Here is a 24135-nt window from a genome sequence, read left to right as displayed (position 1 = left end):
GTTCTGGACACCACTGGAAACACAAATTCATATGATGGTTTCTCAGATCGTAGCAGCATTTCCGCCTTCAGCGATCATCGGGAGCTTCGCGCTCCGCTATGCGAAGGCAGCTGGCGGTCCGAAGAACAAAGCTTGTCCGCGGTGCGTCAGGAGGAGGACCGCAGAAGGCGGACATGCAGCTACTTAGTCCTGAGAAGCTGTGGAAACTCATCAGAAGTTCACAACCATCACAAAACCCTCGTCTCTGCCGCTAACACAGTCTGCTCCTGGTGCGCGTGTGTGCGTCAGTCAGCAGCCGGACACACAGAGAGAGCAGTGACGTCATCGCCCCGCCTCCCCTCTGCTAATGCTTTTTCGAATTGAATATTGTGACAACTTGCGCGGGGTGGATGTTAAAATGCAAATGCAATCCCCTCTTTGCATTTTCGTTTGAATTATGACACAGAATGAGCGGTTTCAAGTATAAAATGAAAAAGCATTTTGAAATATTGCTTTTTCTTTTTAATTTTGAGTCAAAAAATGCAGCTACATTTTGAAAATTAAAAAGCATTTCTGTTAATCCATTTTAATTGTCAAATGAGACATTTCTAAATGAATTTTGGTACACATTTACCAGGGACCTTTTTGAAAATGAAATGTCAAATACCATTTTATTTATCATTTTAATTAAGTGACAGAATAAGCTGTGTTGAAGTATAAAATGAAAAAGCATTTTGAAATATTGCTTTTTCTTTTTAATTTTGAGTCAAAAAATGCAGCTTCATTTTGAAAATTAAAAAGCATTTCTATTAATCCATTTTAATGGTCAAATTAGACATTTCTAAATGAATTATGCTACACATTTACCATGGACGTCTTGAAAATGAAATGTCAAATACCATTTTCATTTTAATTTTAATTAAGTGACAGAATAAGCTGTGTTGAGGAAGAAAATGAAAAAGCATTTTGAAGTATTGCTTTTTCATTATATTTTTGAGTCAAAATATGCAGCTTCATTTTGAAAATGAAAAAGCATTTCTGGTTTTGACTTTGCTTTTTATTTATGCTACATAATCGCTTCCATATTAGACAACCCCTCGTGCCTTTTACGGAGTATTTATAAGATTCCAACGTTCCAAGAATCACAGATCAGTGTCCTGTGATGGGTAGAAACCAAACAACTGAAATGTCATGATGAAAGCAAACAAGCAGGCATGCTCAAATTAAGGTAATTTAATTTACAGGGTTGTGTTTCCACGGAACAACAACACCAGCTGCGGTATGTAGAGTACGGAAACAAACACCAGTGCGACACTGTGATCACAGATAATTATTCTGGACTTGATCCTGCTGACACAAAAGACTTTTCCGACATCTGAACTGTTGATACCAACACGGCGTCTCGTCTTGATCCTGAAACTGAATTCAAATGTTTGTGTTCTTCTACGTTAATGAGCCTCTCAACTAACTTTGTATAAATGATTTGCATATTGCAAACTTTTAACTGCTTTGGTTTTTAAAAGAGAATATAAATAGATAAAAAAAATTAATTTGAAAAAAAAAAGATGTGATTAAAAAAACAAACGTTTTAATAAAAAGTGTGATAGTATATATATATATATATACAGGAAAATACCTGTATATATAAAAACATTTTGATAATATTTACTATTTAATAGTAATGAATCTGAAAATGCTTGTGTGAACGTGTGTGAACATTTGTTGTATTGTGTACATGTTGACATGTAAACATTTTTGGAGCCAACAGGTATTTTGGCAAAATTTGAGTGTGTGTGAACAGGGCCCCGCCCCTTCTACACTTGTATTACATCTGAATCAAACCATTATGATTATAGCCATCCAGCAACTTGTTCTATAATTCCCCCCCACACACACACACACATCCCTATCTCTTCTTCTTTCCTTTTCTATTCCGTCCGGTCCAAAAATGTTACAAACAGGAATAGAAATATTACATTTGGAAACAATACATCAATCAATGCACACAAATGAGTCCTCTTTAGCTTCCATAAACAGTTTTATTCCTTTTATTTCTGTCTAAAAAGAACATTTGATTTGGCATCTTTGTTCAAATAAAGTAAAAATTCAAAAGTCAACTTCCATCACAAAGATGCAAAGTCGCTTTAAAAAGGTGTATTTCTTCCACCTTTAAATTATAAAAATACATTTCTTTAAATTATTTTATTTTTTTCCTTTTTTGAAAATTTTCTTTATCTTATCTTTTATTTGCATAGTACAGTTCTCACATATTTCATCAACACGTTTTTACCTTCAAATTTACACCTTTGAGTTTTGAAGAATTACGAATTTCTTTTTTTCTGACAAACCCTTTTAGAATAAAAAACATATTTTTATCCGTTTAATAAAAATCTAAATTAATCATAAAGTTGTGCATAAAAATTCCTCATCATTTAAGTAATTTTATCTAACAAAACACTTTTTTGTATATTGTTGTTATTAGTGTAATTTCTTATTTATTCATTTTTTTTTTACTAACCCCATCAACAAATATTTTTCAACTGTTTTCTGATTCTTTTTTCTTCGTCTTTTTTTTAAACAGCCGAGCAAACAGATGAGAGCTGAAGGCCTCTTGTGTTGGACATATTTTACTTTTACAATAGTGGTCATGAGACTTCTGATACACCAGAGATATGTTCGAATAAACCCCTTTTGTAATTATTCATCTTAATTATACCTTCAGACCTTTCTTATTGACCTCATTTCAGACGGCCTCTGTGTTCTCAGCTCTCTTCAATAAAATGACAACTGTGCAAGTTTCTATATGAAGGGCGTGACTGCACGAATATGACTGATAAGAAAGAGAGAAACTCTATCTGAAAGGTATCGGTGAAATGTAATTTTATTCAGTTTGAACTCTGGCCGCTCACATCTGTTCACTGCTTGCTTCTGAGCAGGCCGTGGGCTCCAACAGCTGTGTGGTGACACCACATCAAATAAAACCCGAGTCAGTTCAGGTCCTTCAGGGTTTGTAGTTTGTCCAAGTTCCACTGGAGGTCAGCAGAACACAGTACCCTTTAAAACTTCCTGGTTGTGTACTACTAATGTAGAAGGGTTTGAAGTTGAAGTAGCGTTTTCAGACACTTGATTAACATTGTGTGAACCTGAAGAGACACTTTTAATCATTCAAGATTTTCCTAAACTAAAAAAAGTTCCAAGAAAGCCTTTTTCCATTTCAATTGTTTTGGTTTCGAATGAGTATTCGTCAAAGTTTCGTGAAAAATTTTAAAGACACTTAGTCTTTCACAGATAAGATATTGTCTGATATCATTTTATTATTCACAAACACCCAAAACTGACCTATAAGGAATTTGTTTCACTGATAACTGAGTAAAATTTGTGCATAACTATTAATTTAAGGGCAGTAGCTCAAATCAGCCTCTGGAGCAGGGCTGGTCCTCAGTCTATTCCTAGTCCTTGATCTGCTTCTCTGTGGATTTTCGAGTTCTTCCAGCACTTCTCACTGAAACCTGAAACAGGTGCGTTCAATCAGTCAGAGTGAGAAGACACCTGAGTCAGCAAATAAGCAGAAAAGAGTGCAGAGAGAACTGTAGCGCAGAGTGATCGATCTCAAGGATCAGAGTTGAACAGCCCTTCCCTGCAATGGTTGGAAAGGATATCATCTTTGGTTTTTCCCTGAGCAAAAGTAGTCTGTTTAAGTGCAGTATGCTTAACTTGATTTGATTCAATTTGGTCCAATTTTCTGTCATTTAATCTAAATAGATTAGGTTCAATTGATTTGGTTATGTTTGGTTAGGTTTGATTTGATTTATTGGTTTATTTCAAGCATTGATTGCACACAACACAACAAAATCACACAGATACATCAAACTCATTGCAGAAATAATGAAATGCATCGATTAAAAACAAAAACAAAGAAAACTTTATGTAAATGTAAGGACATAGATTCATCGTGCAGAAATTAGGTGGATACACAGCTGATAGTCCTACTGAGTAGACTGTTACAACTTGTAATGTGGCAAGAAAAAAGCAGCTAAGTACAGAAAAAGGAGTGGGCATCACTCTCACTTGCTTACAGTTTTCAAATTGGGAAAACTTTGAAAGTGTTCCCAAGTGCAGTAACAAAAACCATCAAGCGCTACAAAGAAACTGGCTCACATGCGGACCGCCCCAGGAAAGGAAGACCAAGAGTCACCTCTGCTGCAGAGGATAAGTTCATCCGAGTCACCAGCCTCAGAAATGGCAGATTAACAGCAGCTCAGATTAGAGAGCAGGTCAATGGTAAACAGAGTTCTAGCAGCAGACACATTTCTACAACTGTTAAAAGGAGACTGTATGAATCAGGCCTTCATGGTAGAATATCTGCTAGGAAACCACTGCTAAAGAAAGGCAAAAAGCAGAAGAGACTTGTTTGGGCTAAAGAACACAAGGAATGGACATTAGACCAGTGGAAATCTGGGCTTTGGTCTGATGAGTCCAAATTTGAGATTTTTGGTTCCAACCACCGTGTCTTTGTGTGATGCAGAAAAGGTGAATGGATGGACTCTACATGCCTGGTTCCCACCGTGAAGCATGGAGGAGGAAGTGCGATGGTGTGGGGGTGCTTTGCTGGTGACACTGTTGGGGATTTATTCAAACTAAACCAGCATGGCCACACAGCATCTTGCAGCGGCATGCTATTCCATCATGTTTGCGTTTAGTTGGACCATCATTTTTTTTTAACAGGACAATGACCCCAGACACACCTCCAGGCTGTGGAAGGGCTATTTGACCAAGAAGGAGAGTGATGGGGTTCATGACCTGGCCTTTACCGGACCTGATGGGATGGAAATTAGCCCAGGCTACAATCCTGCATACTTACAGTGTCTCGTTACTTTTAGAGTATTCTACACTGTTTGTTGTTTGCATTGTCCCTTAAATAAATAAATACAAATACAAACCCAATGGAGATGGTTTGGGGTGAGCTGGACCGCAGAGTGAAGGCAAAAGGGCCAACAAGTGCTAAACATCTCTGGGAACTCCTTCAAGACTGTTGGAAGACTATTTCAGGTGACAACTTCTTGAAGCTCATCAAGATAATGCCAAAAGTGTGCAAAACAATAATCAAAGCAAAAGGTGGCTACTTTGAAGAACCTACAATATGACATATTTTCAGTTGTTTCACACTTTTTTGTTATGTATATAATTCCACATGAGTTAATTCACAGTTTTGATGCCTTTAGTGTGACTACAATTTTCATAGTCATGAAAATAAAGAACACTCTTCAGGATTTTTGCTCCCCTTCTGTATTTTCCAAGCTATGTTTTAGCTAGCAGACCATGTTTAGGAAAAAGTTGCTGGTTGTTTTGCTGCTTCAGGTTTTGGTTGTCATGACAGCTCTTCTTCCCTTTAGTAGCTCTTTCCAATCAGAAAACATGCGGTCTGTGGTTCGAACAACATCCTTAACCATTTACAAAGCTCCAAAAATACCCCACTATTTCAAAAAGCTGGTTTTAGAGAAGGTAAAAAAGACAAAAGTGCTTTACTTACTGATACACCTCTAAAGCCACAGACTGAAAGTGGAAAAAATGAGGTGCTAATGCAAAAACACCCAAAAAGGCGTAAAAAGAAGAAGCATCCCGTTTAGAAAAGACAGACAGAACAAAAAGAAACATACATATATAAAAGATACATACATAAACATACATAAAAGCATGGAGAATTTTCTGATGAGAAATACTTTTTTTTGTCTGGGTGAGCTGTTCACCAAAGGTGTGACTCCGATGCTCAGTTTGCCTGAATTGAAAATATTGCATTAGTCCAAACCTTTCGTGTTTATTCAGGAAGAAACATATGACCCCCAAATGGGGATGAGTTCAGATGAGTTTGATGTTGATTTGTTTTTACAGTCACTTTGTTGCTCAAGGTAAAATAATGTTGACGATCTTGGACTTTAGCAAGATTTCATTTCAGGTCAGCCTTGCAGGACTGTTGTATTATTTGTCTTGTGCTTGACAGATAAAAAAATGACTGTAGAACCACAACTTTCCTTTTTTTTCCATTTTTTACCTCACAGTCCTGTTGCATACTTTGAATATAAGAGTTTATAACAATTAAACTCTTGCATTGTTTTGATGGATTTCCTAAACAAAAATTGTAATTCTTTTTACTTTAACATTTTTTGTGCTTTCACAAAAAAAAAAAAATCAACATTTTACCTATGTAATTTCATTTTTCACCAAACCTCTGCAGAAAACTTAAACGTTTCAGAGTTTCTATGACTTTAATAAAATCAAATTAAAAAAGACAACCAGCTCTGGTTCCCTCTAAGATATTCAATTATCTTATCTCATTCAGCCTTTATGACTTATTTGAGATTTTTCATGCTTCATTTAAAAAAAAAAAAAACTGACAAAAAAGGCAAACTTTATGCTTTTACTCAGGTTTCCTGATCAGATTTGTGAACATTCTTTTTCGTATTCCACCAAAAGTCTTGAGTTGAATTTCGGGTAATTATTTTCATCCCAATCTGTTGATAGTTCATTGTTTCGTTTTGTACGGCCAAAGCATGTTAATTTGTTTGAAATTGTTCCAGATTTCCTTCCGAATGACTGAGAACAGCTATCGTCTTGTGCCACACACAGTTGACATGACATCTTAATAATTTTCACCCATTAAATGCCAACTAATTTGCAAGTATTGTTTTAGAAGTCCAATCATAAAAAACCTGCATTTGTTCATCTGGTTTGAATGAAAAAATATTTGACACAACTCTCTTTTTTTCAGGTCAGAAGAATATTTAGCTTTGACCTATCACATTAATTATCACATTATTTTTTGCTGAAGTCAGTTTTAAGTATTTGTGAACTCTAAAAAACAACTGATAAATGCTATATATTTTTGATAAAAATGACCAAAATGTCTGTCAAAAAAGGCCCCTCACACCCCTTAGAAAAGTCAGGATTCAAGGAAGGTGCGACATCCATAACCCCCCCTTCTTTAAATGTATCCAGCTGTTATCAGAAGATAACCTTCAAATGTTGGAGGATCAGGAAACTATTAGAGGAAGGGTAGGTGTCTGATGTTGGGGCAGCTCATAGATAGTCTGGAGATTTTTCCCTGACGTGAAGTTCAGAGGGATTTTCCCCTCCGTGCTGCTGAAAATGTTGATTTTCATGGGGGACGTGTAGCACTGAAGCAAAAAGCAAATGTTTAGTTTAAAAAGGCATTACCTGGGTGATTTTTTTTTCTTCCTCGACTTTGATCCTATACAAATAAAAAGCTCATCTTGTCTCTGTTGACGTCACTGATAGTGAATCAAATTTCCTTTACATTCATTTACTGGGACTGGTTAAACTTCATACATGACGCTGGATTTCTTATCAGGCTGGGATGGATATTGGGTGCTGCGTCTACAAACATTACATATTTAGATTAACTTTAAATGGAGTTCCATATTTGACTATAATACTTTTACATTTAACTCCAACTTGGTGTAAAACTACTTTTAGTCCTCCGTGACTTGCCGGAAACAAAGTTAAAGCTCAGTCGGAGCCCCATCTCGCTCTTCTCAACAGGGGCATCCAAGCATGGACGTCAGATCAAACAACCACTGTGAGCTAACCAAACAGCAGAATGCCCTCGATTGTCATGTGTTTCTGTGCTTTACTGAGGATTTCCTCCCTCTGCGGGTACGTTTTCACCCATCATTTGAGGATTGATTCAAGCCCACAGTGATAAATCAAACCTACACATATTTGTTGTTCAGTTTGCACTAATGCGCAGTTACATCATGCTGCAACACAAAATGTTTGCTTTGAGATCACCTGCTGTTTGAGAAGATAAGTAGTCCTGATAATTGTGAACCCAGCCAAGAAGATAGGAGCATAAATGGACAAAAAAAACGGGTTTGTTTTTTACTGTAGCTCACTCTAATATGCTGCCACAATCTTTTTTTATTTTCCAATATTTCCAGATTCCTTTTAAAATATATCAAGCTCATCAGATGCCCTTGAGTGAACTGCGTCTGCTTGGTGTAACTATATAGAGATGAAGATGTCAAAATATCAGTTTCTTCAAAACTATTTCATCAAAACAAAAAGTTTTTTTTAATTTTGATTTTCTTTCTAAAAAAAAAGCACATATTTTAATTCTGATGGTCTTTTAATTATGATTGTGCTGTTTTCAGGTAAAATCAAAAAACCTTTGTCTCTAGTTCTACAGAAATGCAGGAGGTCATCAGAGATTTGCCTCAAAATTGTGGGCGAGACTGTTTGCATGGAATAGGCCTGCTCTCATTTCCCATCATCCCTTTGTTAACATGCTCTCCCACTGCCTTACAGCCACTCATAACTCCAATCTAACATTGTTGGTGAAACAAAAATGGTGATCAATATTGTAGCTATCCAACTTGGATGAGGAAAACAAAGACAAATATGGATCTGGTTGACTACAAGGATGTAGGATCGGAATGGAGTGGAGCAAGGATCTAGTGGCCCGCCGATACTGCTACAGACTTCTTTAAATACCATTCTTTGTCTGCTCCTGGAAAAACGCAGTAAGAACATTTTAAAAGCACCAAAAATAAAATTTTCAATGCAGTGGATATTTAGGGATTCTTTGCATGTTAAGATTCTTGTTCTTTCTTTTATTCACTCATCCTCTTAAGGCTGTTCATATATTGTCTGGAGCGAGTCTGGAGACTTACAGTAACCCTTTGAACACTCAGTGAGTGACTGGATAACCAAGTTTCTCACTCACTGTGGACCAAGAAATACAGCATAAATTTGTGATTTTTGGTTTGATGTGCTGCAAAAGACATGCATTTTTTACATACCACATTTGGCAGTGCACTTCTCTACTTAAAAGAATAAAGCGGTGTGTGGAGGACCCAAATAGCCCAACTGCCATCTGATATTTGTTCATTAGTGACTGCCACTGGTTAGGACAAGGATTAGGTTGTGATTTAAGTGGCACTTTTATTTTGAAATTGTGAGCATGTACAAACAGGACTGCATTTCTCCTTTGCTGTAACAATACATCCCACCTCACAGGTGTGCCATATCAAGATGCTGATCAGTCAGCATGATTATTGCACAGGTGTGCCTTAGACTGGTCACAATAAAAGGCCACTCTGAAACATGCCATTTTGTTCTGTTGGTGAGGGTTTGGAACAGGCTGTCATATACAGCGATCCAGAGTGTCCTGATCATGCTCAATGTGTGACGTTTTCAATGAGTGTGTTGGCTATGCACAAACTGGGCAGTTTTCCGCTTAAAAGGATTGTGTACAGATCCTTGCAACATGGGGCCGTACATCGTGGTGATGTTCTTGGATGTATGCCATAACAATGGGCCTCGGGATCTCGTTAAGGTATCTCTGTGCCTTCAAAAGTCACATCCGCATTCTTTGTCCATAACTACACCTGCCCATACCATAGCCCCACCGCCACCACAGGCCATTCAACAATCTGGTCAACATAATGCGAAGGAGATGTGTTGCCCCAAATGAGGCAATAGTGGTCGCACCAGATACTGATCTGTTTTCTGATTCCCCAGACCCCCGTCCCCCCATGCAACAAAACAGCACATTTAAGAATGGCCTTTTATTGTGGCCATTCTAAAGCCCTGTCCCCACCGGGACGAATTTCGCGCGCGATATTCACCGACGTTTAACGCCTCGTGACTAAACAAAGGACACCAATGTGAGTGTGCACACCGACACGAAAAACGCGTAAAAGCGTCACTTTTTAAAAAACGCCTCGGGTTCGTTTTTTTGGTTTGACGCGCCGCGTCAAAAACTATATGACCAATGAGAATGGTGCTTTTGCACACGTGTCTGGAGCTTCTGAAGTTACAGAAAACACAACTTGGAGGAGCTCAAACACAAAACTGTCTTGCTGAGCACACATACGTCACGGCGAAGAAGAAATACGCCAAGTAGCGTCTACACTGCCACGAAGAAATAAAACGAAGAAGATGCACTCACTGACGGACATTCTAAAATATCCTCAAACGCTCATGATACATTTTCAGCTCTTGTACCAGTCGATAAAACTCCCCATGTTTTTCTCTTCTCGTAACTATGGGATGTACCCAAAATCGGCGTCTTTCATCATTCAACAGAACAAGAATTTCTTCATCGCTGGAACTGGAGCTAGAGCTACTGGTGCTTGAAATATTCATGTTTTCTTTGTATGATTCTGACAAGTGCATAAATACTTGCTCTCTTTTTCTGAGTGAAAAGCAAGTTTAAGAAGCGTAAAGTTGCGCAGCGCCACCTTGTGTACAGGGGTATTTCTGTTTTACATTAAGCGCCATCAAATGTTAGGGAATGAATTTGCATGTTCACTCGGCTCATCGTCAGCGAAAATCGCTTGGGTGTGATCACAAAAAACGTGTTGAAAAACGCTGGCGAATAACATGCGCCGAGATTTGTCCCTGTGTGTACGACCCTTAAGGTGCTCCTGTGCAATAATCAGGCTGTCTGACCCGCATCTTCATAAGGCACACCTGTAAGGTGGGACGGATTATCTCAAAGGAGATGTGCTCACTGTCACCAGTTTAGACAGATTTGTGAAGATTTAAGAGAAATTAATATTTTGCGTTTGTAGAAAATGTTTGAGATCTTTGAGTTCACCTCATGACAAATGGGAGCAAGAACAAAAGAGTTTATATTATTGTTCAGTGTATTTATTGTTAGGAAAATGCAAAACTGTAATAGAAAACAAAAAGTTTCCCTTTCTTAGAAATCATTGCATTTTCCAGGCTCACAAAAATGTTGTGACTCACCTCTCATACCTTTTCGAAGCAGTTTGAAATAAACAGCTGAAATTAAATTATGTTCAGTGTTATGGCCCCAACAGGCAAACCAGCCACAGTCTAGGAGAGATGATCACAAAGGGGCGTAGCATATGAAAAAGGGACACCGGAAAGACGAGGAATGTGGTTTATTAGAGAAAGAAAATTGATGTGTCCTGCAAAGCAAGAACAAAATGAAATCAAAAATCCTTACTGTGCTGGTTCCAACAAAAAATAAAAGAAAGGGATTGGAGCCTTGGCCAAACATAATATTAATCAGGGAGTCAGCAGATCCCTGCTAAGGCTGCCTAACAAAGTCTTACTAATGAAAAGTAACAAAGCCCGCAATAAAGACTACCAAGGGCCAACCCCAAACTAAAATAACAAAACCCGGCAGTAATATAAGACTGCTGAGAACCAAGTGGGTCAAAAGAGAAACAAACCAACCAGCATGGCTCCAATCCAAACCCAACTGATCGCCAGGCTCCTTCCTGCTCTTTCTCCATTCCTGCCTGAGGCCTCATGTGACTTAAATACCTGGCAGGTGCTGATGAAGATCATTTGCTGTACCTGCAAAGTGAGCAGAATGACAGGGCATGCAGCACAGCAGCACAGCAGCAGCAGCAAGGCATAGCACTCGCTAAGCAAAAGGAAGCAAAAAGATGACGGCGACTCTTTTTCAACAGAAAAGTGGCTTTAATAACGTCATGGGAATTCTAAAAAACAAAAACAAAAGACAACCTGAAAAAAGTGGAAAAACTGCTTATGAGATAAAAGTAAAGGACTTTCATAGACTTTGTGTAAAAATATTCACACAAATATGTCAGTTTGAGAAGACTGATTTAAAGTGATTAGGAAAAATCAAACTTGAAATACAACCTGGGAACAGTTTTACACTAGCCTTCACCATTTGCAGCCCACTTAGGGTTTTTCTGTTTGTTGTTGTTTTTTTTTTTTTTTTTTTTTTTTTTTTTACTGCTCTCAAGAATACAAACTGTTTTCTTGAAACTATAAAGAATTCAAACAATATAGCACAGAAGTAAACATGCAAATGGCTGATTTGAACCCATTTTTTTCTTTAATACCAGCTAATTCTAATTAGCAAGAAGTATTAAAGTGTACATAAAGACAGACAAATTGTTGGAGAATAATACTTCAAAGAGAAATATTTTTGGTAAATCTTACCAATGCTTATTATAATGACCCGAAAATTGTTTTTAGAATCTGTTATGCTTGCAAAGCTTCAAACAATTTACAGAAAAACATTATTTTCTTTTGAACTCTAATGAACAGATTCTCTCTTTGGAAACCAAAGCTCAACTCTACTATTTTTGGAATGGCAAAAATGATTAACGAGATAGCATTAAACGAAAAGTCAAGAGACGAACTCCATCTGTGTTTGTCTGAGGTCGAGAACTTTCATCCCCTGGAGTTTAGCACAGGGCCACAGTGCTGAGCTGGATCAGTCTGAGCCTTCGGTACTGTAATTCTTGAGGTTTTTGAGAGTGGAGGCAGCCCTGAAACCCTGTCTGCTTAAGCTTCAAAGTGACACGTTTTAGTAGAAAGTTTCTGTGTCATGTTTGCTGAGGGGGCAGAACCACATTTCCTGGGAGCAAGAAATTAAAAGACGCCAGTTATTTTTAGGATCACGACTAACCTGATAACTATGATCTGACATCCTTGTACTGCAGGGAAGAGACGAAGAGCTACTCCAAAAAGAAAATCCACTTTATTAAAGTTAAAAGATCCATAAAAAGTTTTTTTAAACACATACAGGATGCATTGATTATTTGAAATTAATATAATATTTTTTTTGCCAAGAAAAGACTAATTATTTGTTGGTATAGAGAATAATTTAGCAAAGTAATAAAGTCTTTAAATTAAGTGTTTAAAAATTCACGTTCCTTAATAACAGTTTCTTTGGTTTAAAAAAAATTTGGTTTGGTCCTCCTCTTACTGGCAGTGGTACATAACTGCAACTTCAATTTCAATAGAGGGATTTTTTTTAAATAATGCAGTCGTGTGATATATTTTTGGCTTTAAATCAAATTCAAATTTAATACAAATGGAGGGGGGAGGGGGGTTGCAGTCCCTACAAAGATCAGTGAGGTACAGGTTACAAAAGGAAGTAATTCTTTATTAACTATAATGTAAAAAGTCCCAATTTATGCCAAAAAATAATTATTTTTCCCCTGCCTTTTTTCATATAAACTGCTATAATAGGGGGTGCGACTTTAATCAGTTGTTTTGATAATGTTGTTGTTTCAGGGGTCGCCACAGCGAACGAGTCGCATGGTAAACACGGCAATGTTTACCATTGCCATGTTTACCTCTCAAAGCAACCGGGCTTGGGACCAGCACAGAAGTAGAGAAGGGAGCAGGGAGCAGCCTGGAGTTGAACCCTGGTTTCACAGACGGATGGCGCCGCAAACCAGCATGAGCTAAACCGGCTCCGTAGTTGTTTTGATAATAAGACCTCTAATTTGTGCATAGATTGGGTGAACCAACAAAAAAAACTTCAGACTTGTCCCATCCAGTTCCCATTTTCACAGGATTGTAAAACTGGATGGAGTAAACTCTGATCCACACGGCCCTCCCACCTCACATTGAACAGTACAGACTTTCTATTGGGGTCTCTAACTAAGAGAGTCAAGATGGCGCCGGTGTGCTTGGCTAGCCTTCTGTCTCTACGAGTGTTGTTTGTATTTGCGCTTTGTTTACTGACTTTAGTGACGAATGTCAACTTGTTGCTGATCTACGATCGCCAAACTCTTCTGAATCTACGTCCCCCCTTCAGAAACCCGTTTCAAAATCCGCTTCAACTTAAATTCCCCGGGCAAGAATCGCGCTGTCCCCCGCTTTTCTCAAGCATACCAGCTCACCTGTATCGTGCTCCGCTTCCGCGATGGCGGCGCAGGCGGCGAGGGAGACGTAGCGGTTTACTGGTGAAACTGAAAGCTGTACGTTGTACGGACCCGGTCGCTCCCTGTTTGGTTTCTCTGGTCGGCGTGGACGTGGAGCTGCGGGGCCGTCGACCCACCTTGCCGTACCTCCGCAAGCGGGGGAGAGGCCTCCACAACCTGCGGCAGCTTCCTCGCGCTCTGCCAATGAAGGGCACTCCAATCCCGGCTAGGATGGCGCTCGTGAACGCTAGATCGCTAGCCAACAAAACCTTCATCCTAAAGGATTTCTTCGTCACCCATCGACTGGATTTCCTTTATGTAACTGAAACTTGGATCTCTGGAGACGACAGTAGCGCTTTCACTGAACTTTTACCACCGGATTGCTCATATTTAAGCGCTCCTAGATCGTCAGGTCGAGGAGGGGGTGTGGCCACCGTCTACAGGACCAGCTACAACTGTAAACAGGTGACTTTAACAAAGACCTACTCTAGTTTTGAGGCAAGCGTCTTTAAACTAGACCCTGCTCTCTCAATGTTTTGTGCTGTTATATACAGGCCGCCAAAATACAACAAGGACTTCATTGATGATTTCGCTGTGTTCTTGGCTGGAATAATGCCAAAATATGACAGAATTTTGATAGTTGGGGATTTTAATATTCATGTCTGCTGTCCTGATAAAGCACCGGCCAGAGACTTTTTGAATCTTATCAACTCTTTTAATCTTGTTCAACTTGTGTCTGCCCCTACGCAAGAACAGGGTCACACACTTGACTTAATTCTAACCCATGGCTTAACAACTTTCGACCTTGAAATCTGTGATGCTTTGTTTTCTGACCACATGCCTGTTTTGTTTAATGTACAGCTGCCATGTCACACAGTTAAATTTCCAGCCCCTTTTTTATGCAGTCGCACTATTAACTCCCATACGGCCGCACAATTCTCTGCAGCTTTTAACTCTACCATCATTTTACCAGAACATCAGAGCTGCAATTCAGATGTTGAGAACATGTCATCCTGCTTGTATTCAACCTGTCAAACTGTTTTAGACAGTGTAGTTCCACTAAAAACAAGGCTCTCCAGGTTGAGGTCTGAGCCCTGGTTAGATGAGACCACTCGTGCCGTCAGGCGAGAGTGCAGGAGAGCCGAGCGGAAATGGAAGAAAGACCGGCTGCAAGTTTCCTTCCAGTTGTTGAGAGGCAGCTGGCGATCTTATCAAAAGACCATGAAGGCTGCTAAAACTAAACATTTTTCAGACATCATTGCAAGCAACCAGCACAATCCTCAGGTTTTATTTAAAACCATTAACTCTGTTTTAAATGTTCCACAACCTGTCTCTCTTGAGAACTCAACTGAGGTTTGTGAGATGTTTATGACCTTTTTTATTGATAAAATCAAGAACATTAGGACCCTCATTAGCCCCCCCTCTTTCAGTCACTCCGTCTCCACCTCATGTTCTACTGTTCTCCACCGGTTTGAGCATGTCAGTCTGTCTTACTTGGAAAAATTAATTAGTCAGATGAAGCCATCAGGATCTCCCAATGATCCAGTTCCACCTCGTCTTTTTAAAGAAGTGTTTCCCACTCTGGCTCCCTATGTTCTCGATTTAATTAACGGCAGTTTAATTCATGGGAGTGTGCCTTCGTGCTTCAAACATGCAGTAGTAACACCACTTATTAAAAAGCCTGGCCTGGACTCCTCCATTTTGTCAAACTTTAGACCAATTTCTAAGCTCCCCTTCCTTTCGAAGGTTTTGGAGAAAATTGTGTACTGCCAGTTAACAACGTTTTTAGAGGAGAACAGCATCCTTGAGGTGTTTCAGTCAGGATTTAAACCCCGTCACAGTACCGAGTCTGCGCTATTGAGGGTTTCAAATGACATTTTTCTAGCAACGGATGCCGGTCACCATGTTGTTTTGGTTCTGCTCGATCTGGCAGCTGCATTCGACACAGTTGACCACCAAATCCTTTTGTCTCGCCTGGAAAGCTGGGTGGGTCTTCGAGGTAGTGCTTTAGAATGGTTCAGATCTTATTTAAATGAGAGGAGCTTCTGTGTCCGTCTTGGACGTGCAGAATCCCGTAGAGCAACTTTCACATGTGGTGTACCTCAGGGCTCTGTTCTGGGGCCTCTTCTTTTTTCATTGTACCTGCTTCCACTTGGGTCTATTCTCCGCAAACACGGGATTTCATTCCACCTCTATGCTGACGACAGTCAGATTTACATACCGTTAAAACAGGAAGAAGCATATTCTGCTCACCAGTTACTAGAATGTCTTGATGACATTAAGACATGGATGTCATGTAACTTCCTGCACTTAAACCAGGAAAAAACAGAGGTTCTGCTATTTGGTCCAAGTGATGTCTCTAAGGCACATGTCGACTTAGGCGTTTTAAATGATCACCTGAAACAGACAGCAACAAGTCTAGGTGTGAAACTGGATAGCAATTTAACTTTTAATGCTCATATAAACTTAGTGGTGAAATCCAGTTTTTTTCACCTGAGACAACTGGCCAAGGTTAAACCTCTCCTCTCCCGCCATGACTTTGAGATTTTAATCCATGCTTTTATTTCAACACGTTTGGACTACTGTAATGCTCTCTATGTTGGGCTTTCCCAGAAATTACTTGCTCGTTTGCAGTTAGTCCAAAATGCAGCTGCCCGTCTTCTAACTGGTACACGGAAACAAGAACATATCACTCCCATTTTAGCATCTCTTCACTGGCTCCCAGTTCGCTTACGCATTGATTTTAAAATTCTCCTATTTGTTTTTAAATGTCTCCATGGACTCGCCCCAAAATATTTGTCTGACCTGATTCAGGTGTACAATCCCCCCCGCTCCCTTAGGTCAACAAATCAGACACAGCTGGTCGTCTCGAAGACCAGGAGAAAACTGAGAGGTGACCGAGCCTTCTCAGTCTTCGGACCAAAAATCTGGAACGAATTGCCCCTGTACCTCAGACAGATAAACTCACTCAGTATTTTTAAATCTGCTCTTAAAACATATTTTTTCACTTTGGCTTTTAACTGAGTTGGGATCCGGACCTATTTTATGTGTTTTATGCTTTATATTTTTATGTGCTTTTATTAATTTTTGTATTGTTCAGCACTTTGGTGAACCTTGTTCTGTTTAAAGTGCTTTATAAATAAAGTTGAGTTGAGTTGAGTTGAGTTGAGTACAGTTGGAAAATTGTCATAACAAGTAGATTTTATGTTGGTGCCTTATTGGACTGATTTTTTGAAAGTATATATATATTTTTTTAAATCTAAAGACAAGTCATCTTCCAAGCGAACAGCTACAACCAATCATATTGAAGTAGAGATTTTGAAAGCATTTTTTAAAATTCTTTCTCAGAGTTTAAAATAATTTATAATTACAAAGAAACACGTAAGTACATTTTGTACAAGTGAAACCGTAAATAACAAATGGCTGAAAAACCTTTTACAAAGTAAGTTTACTTAAGTAGTTAAGCTACAAGTTTTAAGTTAGTAACATTTGTAGATGGTTTGTGTGTGTATTTTCTGCCTATTGTACTGCAGCATTTATAGTAAAACGTGTTGTTTTATTATATCAAAAGAACAAATGATGACATAAAAATTAGTAAAAATCCTCACATTCAGTTTTTCCTTACTGCACCCCACTCATGTCCAACTTTCAAGGGCTCCAAAAAGGAGTTGCATCGGGTTTGGTAAAGCGTCAATAGACTGCATTTTGTAATGCAAGTCCAAAATAGACTAAACTGTGTAGCTGTGTGAGACATAAACCAGAGAGAGATGGAGAAAGGAGAGGGAATGGATAGCAAGGGGGTGGAAAGAGGGAGAAAGAGAGAAAGCGTGCCTGTTCAAGACACACAGCTGATTTATAATTTGTGATTCATGTGTCACTCAGTTTTTCTTCGATTTTCAGGGCTTTTGCCTGCAAGTAACACGTTTTGAAACTGATATTTTTTTCGTTTTGCTCCCACGTTTAATCAGAACCAAGGACAGCGCCGGTTTGCGCACCGCTGGCGCTGCGTCAGGACGCCTTTTCCACACTTTGAGACATGACACGCACGGAGACTCACAGAGTAACGTGACAACCCGATGATCCAAACTGTCTCAAACAACATCTGCTCTATCCAATTTCGACGTTTTGATCCCCACGCTGGTGCCATGTCTGAATGTTTGTAAATGATCGCCTGAGCGCCGTTGGAGATTTTTACGCATGGAGCGTAATCAAGGATTGTTTTGTTTTAGGGCATGACTCTGCTGGACACTCTCCGAAGGAAGAGATAATATGTCGGGGGAATTTACCGACCCTAACGAGGAAGGTTCGGGCGGGACAGTCCGTTCTGCCGCCTCCAACTTGAGCGGTTTCAACAGCTCCAACAGCTCTCAGAGTGACTTTGGCAGATCGGATTTTGTAGGAGACGGAGCGGCTGTTGTGAGGATTACAATTTCTGCCATTTACTCTCTGGTTTGCGCACTGGGTCTGGTTGGGAACTTACTAGTTTTGTACTTAATGAAGACGAAGCACGTGTGGAGAAAATCCTCCATCAACCTTTTCGTAACTTGTTTGGCGCTGACTGACTTTCAGTTCGTCCTGACGCTGCCGTTTTGGGCTGTGGAGAACGCTCTGGACTTCACCTGGCCTTTCGGCAAAGCCATGTGTAAGATCGTCTCTTATGTGACAGCCATGAACATGTACGCCAGCGTTTTCTTCCTGACGGCCATGAGCGTGGCGCGATACTGGTCCCTAGCCTCTGCGCTGAAGGGCAGGCGGCGGCGGACGCACTGCTGCTCCGCGCGCTGCATCAGCCTCATCATCTGGTTCGCCGCTGTCTCCGCCGCGCTGCCGCATGCCGTTTTCTCCACCACCGCCACGGTTTCCGGGGAGGACCTGTGCCTCGTTAAATTCCCCGAAGCCAATGGAACCGCGCAGTTCTGGCTGGGACTCTACCACTCCCAAAAAGTGCTGCTGGGTTTCGTGGTGCCCCTGGCAATCATCTCAGCCTGTTACCTGCTGCTTTTACGCTTCATTACTTCCAAAAACATAAACACTTCCAGCGCCAAACGGCGCGCCAAAGTCACCAGGTCTGTCACCATCGTAGTTCTGTCGTTTTTCCTCTGCTGGCTGCCCAATCAAGCGCTGACTGCCTGGGGTATCCTCATCAAACTCAACGTGGTTCCCTTCACGTATGACTACTACACCATGCAGGTGTATGTGTTCCCCGTGTCCGTGTGTTTGGCCCACTCCAACAGCTGTCTGAACCCCATCCTGTACTGCCTGATGCGGCGTGAGTTCCGGAAAGCGTTGAAAATTTTGTTCTGGCGCATGGCGTCTCCAACCCTGACCACCATCAGACCCATTACAGCCACTACAAAGCCAGAGATGGACGATCAAGGGCAGGTGCTGGTCCCAATAAACGCGCCAGCCACGCCGCCTGTGGTTTTTTCCCCCCTGGGGCCGTCATTTACAATGACAGACGAGACCCGCCGCATAGCGCAACGTAATCATGGGAGATTTCTGTATCCATGCGCATAAACCATCGCAGCTTGAAAAGTTTTGCCAAACAGTTTATTCCTCCTGAATCATGTTTGCTCTCCAGGAGCAGCAGCATTTCACTGGAAAGATTGTTTTTAATGTTCATTCAACCGTGTCAAAAATGTCTTATGTGGCAGTAAAATGTGTCTGTGAACATTCTGAGTGATCCAGGTCAGCCTGAAGAACAGACTCCAAGTGCGTTCAGCAAACTGTGAGGTTTTGAATGACATCCATCACTGAAGTGCCGCAGTTTCCCCATGCTCCACTGAATCAAAATGGATCAAAAGAACCTCCCTGCATGGTACTGAGTATCAGGGATCTCTGATGAAGAACGTTTAGTTCAAAACTGAGGTGTTAGTCCAGAAAAATGTAATGACCTGTAAAGAAAAATACTTCATGATGAATGATAGCATCATATGTTGCATCTTCTGACTATAACCTACAATAAAAGCTAACTCAAAACACATAAATTGAAGGTGGATACTCCACATAAAGAGAAATTTAACAATTTCTACCTACTACTAGTATTAGAGCAAAAATAACCTCACTTCAATTAAAACCCTGAATGAAAAATGTAAGAAATAAAAAGAAAACTTGCATAAACAACAATACATTTAATCAAAATCTGAACGAATCAAATGCTTTCAGGTATTTTATTTCATCTTCACAAAACCCATTAGAGAGAACAAATCTGCAATGAATATTTTAGCTTTTGCTTGAATTCTTTACATTTAAAGCAAAACAGAAGTGCATGAATAATATAAGGCATGCAGTGGAGTAAAAATCTGAATGATTTGGTTATATCACAAGAAATACGGTTTTTTTCTTTCTCATAAATATATATATATATATATATATATATATACATATATTCATGTAAGAAAAAAAAGATAATAAACACCAGAGATGGAGCTGCAAGTGTTCAGATTCAGATGATATGCTTTCTTTTATGTATAAGTCATCTATTCGTCAAAAATACTTCAATTACTTCTAATGGACCAGTAATCACCACATCCAAGCAAACTGTCAAATGAGAACAATCAGCTGCATTAACACTATGGATCTTTTATTTTAAATGATACTAATAGTCTATTTAACTGTTCAGATTTCCTTAAGATGCCTAAGAGATTTAATGCATCTTGTCAAAAAGAAAAAAAACTATTTGGAGTCCTGCAGCGCATCCTTCTGTCATCATTTGAGGTCCTGCTGAGATGAAACAAAGGGGAAGTCATGCAAAAATTCTCATGATTGTGAATTGAGACAATAAAACTACAAAAATATTTAACTTCCTGAATTATTTAATTATTATGTTCAAAGCAAAATGACTATTTCTGCAGATGCAAACAGAGTAATCCTATCAGAAATTATCAGCTAATGGCCACAGGACCTGGCTATTAACCGAGTAAAGCTGAGCGACCTGTTATGTTGTTCTCGACTGAGGCACGGTCTAACACACCCCACTCTAGCACACGGGGTGAGTGTTTCATCTGCCGGTAAATTCCCATCTGAGGGCAAAAAAAAAAAAACGGAATAAAAATCAGGATTAGAAATTCAGATGCAAGTGTTCCCCAAGAGAGATATGCAAAAATCCTAATATTTCTCCCACACTGCTGAAGAAGATCCTTTGATTTGGTGGAAATTGAATAGAAAGGGATTTGAGATAATGTTTGTTTTTGCTTTCAAATCTTTTAGGTTGCACGTTCTGGGGGAACTTTGAAAGTTACTGTGGCTGTCGTCGTCAACATGGAAGTGATACAAGTCGACAAAAGGGACAGCTTTGAAATGTCAGTGTGGCGCTGATCTTTTTGAGTACAAAGCCCAAAAGCAGACACAGAGAGATGCTCTGTCATGAGGAGCAAAGAAGGATAACCATGCTGCTATCCCTAAGAAACATAGGGTGGTGTTCAATCACAAAGATTACACCAACCTTTTTTTTTTTTTAGGAAAACATGATTTCTATTGTACACTAAAGTTTATGACTGAACCTTACCACTATTACCACTATGTGAACAAGAAACATTTTAGACCAAAATCAAAAAAAATGTATTTACAAAAAAGTGATCTTTATAATTTTATGTATTTCCTAAATTTTCTTCTGCATTCTGTTCATCTTAGCTTAAAGGAATATCAGATGTAAAAATCCTTTCTTTTTTTTTTTGGTCAACACAATATAACAATCAAGACTAAGCTGCAAATCAATGTTATGAAATTAAACATTTTTGAAGCTGTTTGCAAAACCCTGTACTTTTATTTGCCTCATGACAGTAATAACAAATAAGGATTAGAATTACGATTAATTGTCACTCTTTCTTCAAGGGATTTATTTAATAATTGCCGTTTGTCTTTATAAAGAAAATATTTTCTGCATCCTGCTGGTCTCCATAAAGTAAGTGTGCTTTCAGTGTGTCAGAAGAGGGATGTTGAAACTAGCAATCCTTTATTTTCTTTTACATCACGCTAAGTCATATATAATAAATGAAGCAGATGCTTTACTCAGTTTGCCATTTGCTCAAATCAGGATATCCATCTACCTTTTGTCCTTTTTTTTTTCAAATCTAATTGAAATCCCAGTGGAGACTCACAGCAGAACAAGAGGAAGTGCCAGCCGCTCCATCTCCAACAGCTATTCAAGTTACAACCTATTTTATGACAACTTTTTTCATGTATGAATTAGAATGTGAACAAAGTACCTTCATTTGAGGGGGGAAAAAACATAAAATAGTCAAACAAAACATTATATATTAAACCATGTCATTGTTTATTATGTAAAACTAGGCCAAACCACAAATGCAGTGTGCAAAATGAGAAATTCCAAATTTCTTCTTGACATAAGGGGTAGGTAAATGTCATGTGCTGCCATTCAAATGTGCCTGGTTAATTGGATATCATCACTTCTCCTCCAGGGAAAAGGGATTCTTTTATTTTCATCCGTCAGGAAAAAAAACTAAATTCATTATGCAAAAATTATTATTTATACTTTGAAGACAGTTGTCTAACAGTGACAGAAAGAACACATCTTGAAGTTAGATATACTGTAAATATTAAACATGCCAGAAAGAAGGTCCTAATTTACTATAAAGTTCACAAAAAAGAACACGATTACCTGAAAAGACAATTCAAAATAGTATTCTTCACACCAATCAGACAAACAAGTAACCTCTTCAAACCAATACCCTGAGATGTATTTGGTGAACACATTTCAAGCAAGAGTAACACCTCATGACATCTGTCATGCACAGTGGTGGAATGGTCCTGATGTGGGCTTGGGAAGTCCTGGTTGCCTTAAGGCGGCTCTGCTGGAAATGTACTTGAATTGTAGAACCAAGTGAGAAATTAATGATAATACAGCTAAAAGAAAACAGAGGAGAGTGACCTCAACTGCAAAATAAATTAGTGCAGTGTTTTTCGACCGGTGTGCCGCGACACACTGGTGTGCCGTAGGAAATTGCCCTCATTAACTGATCTAAAAACATTTTCCATCTCCAGGATATCAGCTCTTTGTTCATCCAAACAGGCCCTGATAAAACACTGAGTAGTTAGGAATATGAAACTTTTTTCTTTGTGTTTATTTGATTCTATTAAAGGCATTTTGATAAGAATGACGGTACCACGATTTAGCCGTGGGGTCAGCTGTTTTCGGAAAAGTCCCCCCTTTAACTGTCTCCGCCAATCATTCTTGGAGGCTTAATCACACGTCATCAGTCTGACCAATCAGAAGTGGTTAAAGTCCTCCTTGTTCCAATTCTGCTCAAAGTCGCTCAGTTCCAACAAAAATACAAGCTAAAGCTCATATTTAGCCGTGTAGCTTTCCACATAATCCGGTATCAGACTGTGGAAAAAGTGAACAAAACCCTGAAGGTCAGAGAAGCGAGTCTGTCTGCGTTCGGCGGCTGTTTGCACTACATCTCCCATGATGCATTGGGTTAAAGTGACAGCGTCTCAGCGCACAATGAGTCTTCCTTTGACGTCTTGAAACCACAAAAAACACATATCAAACAGTTTTTAAATCTTCTAACCTAACTTTTATTACATCTTTTAGAAAAAACAGCTGCAACTTCCAGCTTTTTCTGCCACAATTATCACAAAAATGCATGTGAGATTGCGAAGGGGCTGTAGATCAATACAGACTATGAGTTTCTCCTTTTTTTTTTAAATGATTGATGCTAGTGTGCCGCGGGATTTTTGACAAGGTTAAAGTGTGCCGTGGCTCAAAAAAGGTTAAAAAACACTGAATTTGTGAATAAATAAATCCCGAAAAGAATAAAAACATAAAATAAAACAATTGATGTTTTAAAAAGTAAAAAGTGAAAGTTTGTAGAATTATTTGATGTAAAAATGTGTAAATAAAATGTTATGTGAATAAATGAACATAAATCTGCATCAAGTATGTTTAGCTGTTCAAAAACATTATATTAAATGCTAGCCTCTTTTTGTTTTTCTCATATTTTTGCCTCCTATCTGTTTTAATATGTTTTAGTGATGCCTTGAAATGATGGACAAAAGTCACCATCATATCAGCGATGTCCCATAGTACCTATCTTTTCCGGTTTCTTCTTTGTTTCATTTTTTAACATTCAAAATGTAGTTTAATATTAATATGTGTTTTTTTGAAAAAACTTTGGAACAAGCGATTCCAAAGAATAAGAGCGAATTTGCCCTGCAGCCAAACAGAGGCGAATTCTCCATGCGATTCACACGGGCCGTGAAGGCATCCTTTCATTACATAACAAATCCCATGGAAGAAATAAGGCAGGTGAGATCTGACAAGATGCAGAGTTTAGATTTGTTTTGGTCCAAACTTAACTGCAGTAAATATGCAAGAATATTTATAAATCCTGAAAAAAGTATGCCGCATCCACATTGCTGTTCATGAATATAAATGATTTTATATACAAAATATGGCTTTGGAAACACAGAAAGGATAATATGTTGCTACACAACTGTGGCTTCTGTTCAT

The 24135-nt window shown here is 39.1% G+C and overlaps 1 protein-coding gene across 1 annotated transcript; it reads left to right on the top strand.

Annotated features, from left to right (window-relative positions):
- Window positions 1–17408: 17408 nt before the first annotated feature.
- rxfp3 (relaxin/insulin like family peptide receptor 3) lies at window positions 17409–21415 on the top strand. Its single transcript, XM_011481717.3, is given in 2 exon segments — window positions 17409–19080; window positions 19083–21415. Coding segments are annotated over 2 exon segments (1215 nt in total). The 5' UTR covers window positions 17409–17930; the 3' UTR covers window positions 19148–21415.
- Window positions 21416–24135: the final 2720 nt, after the last annotated feature.

This window comes from Oryzias latipes, chromosome 12, assembly GCF_002234675.1.
Source record: "Oryzias latipes chromosome 12, ASM223467v1".
In the NCBI taxonomy this organism is placed as follows: Eukaryota; Metazoa; Chordata; class Actinopteri; order Beloniformes; family Adrianichthyidae; genus Oryzias; species Oryzias latipes.
This window is presented reverse-complemented; position numbering and strand designations above follow the sequence as displayed.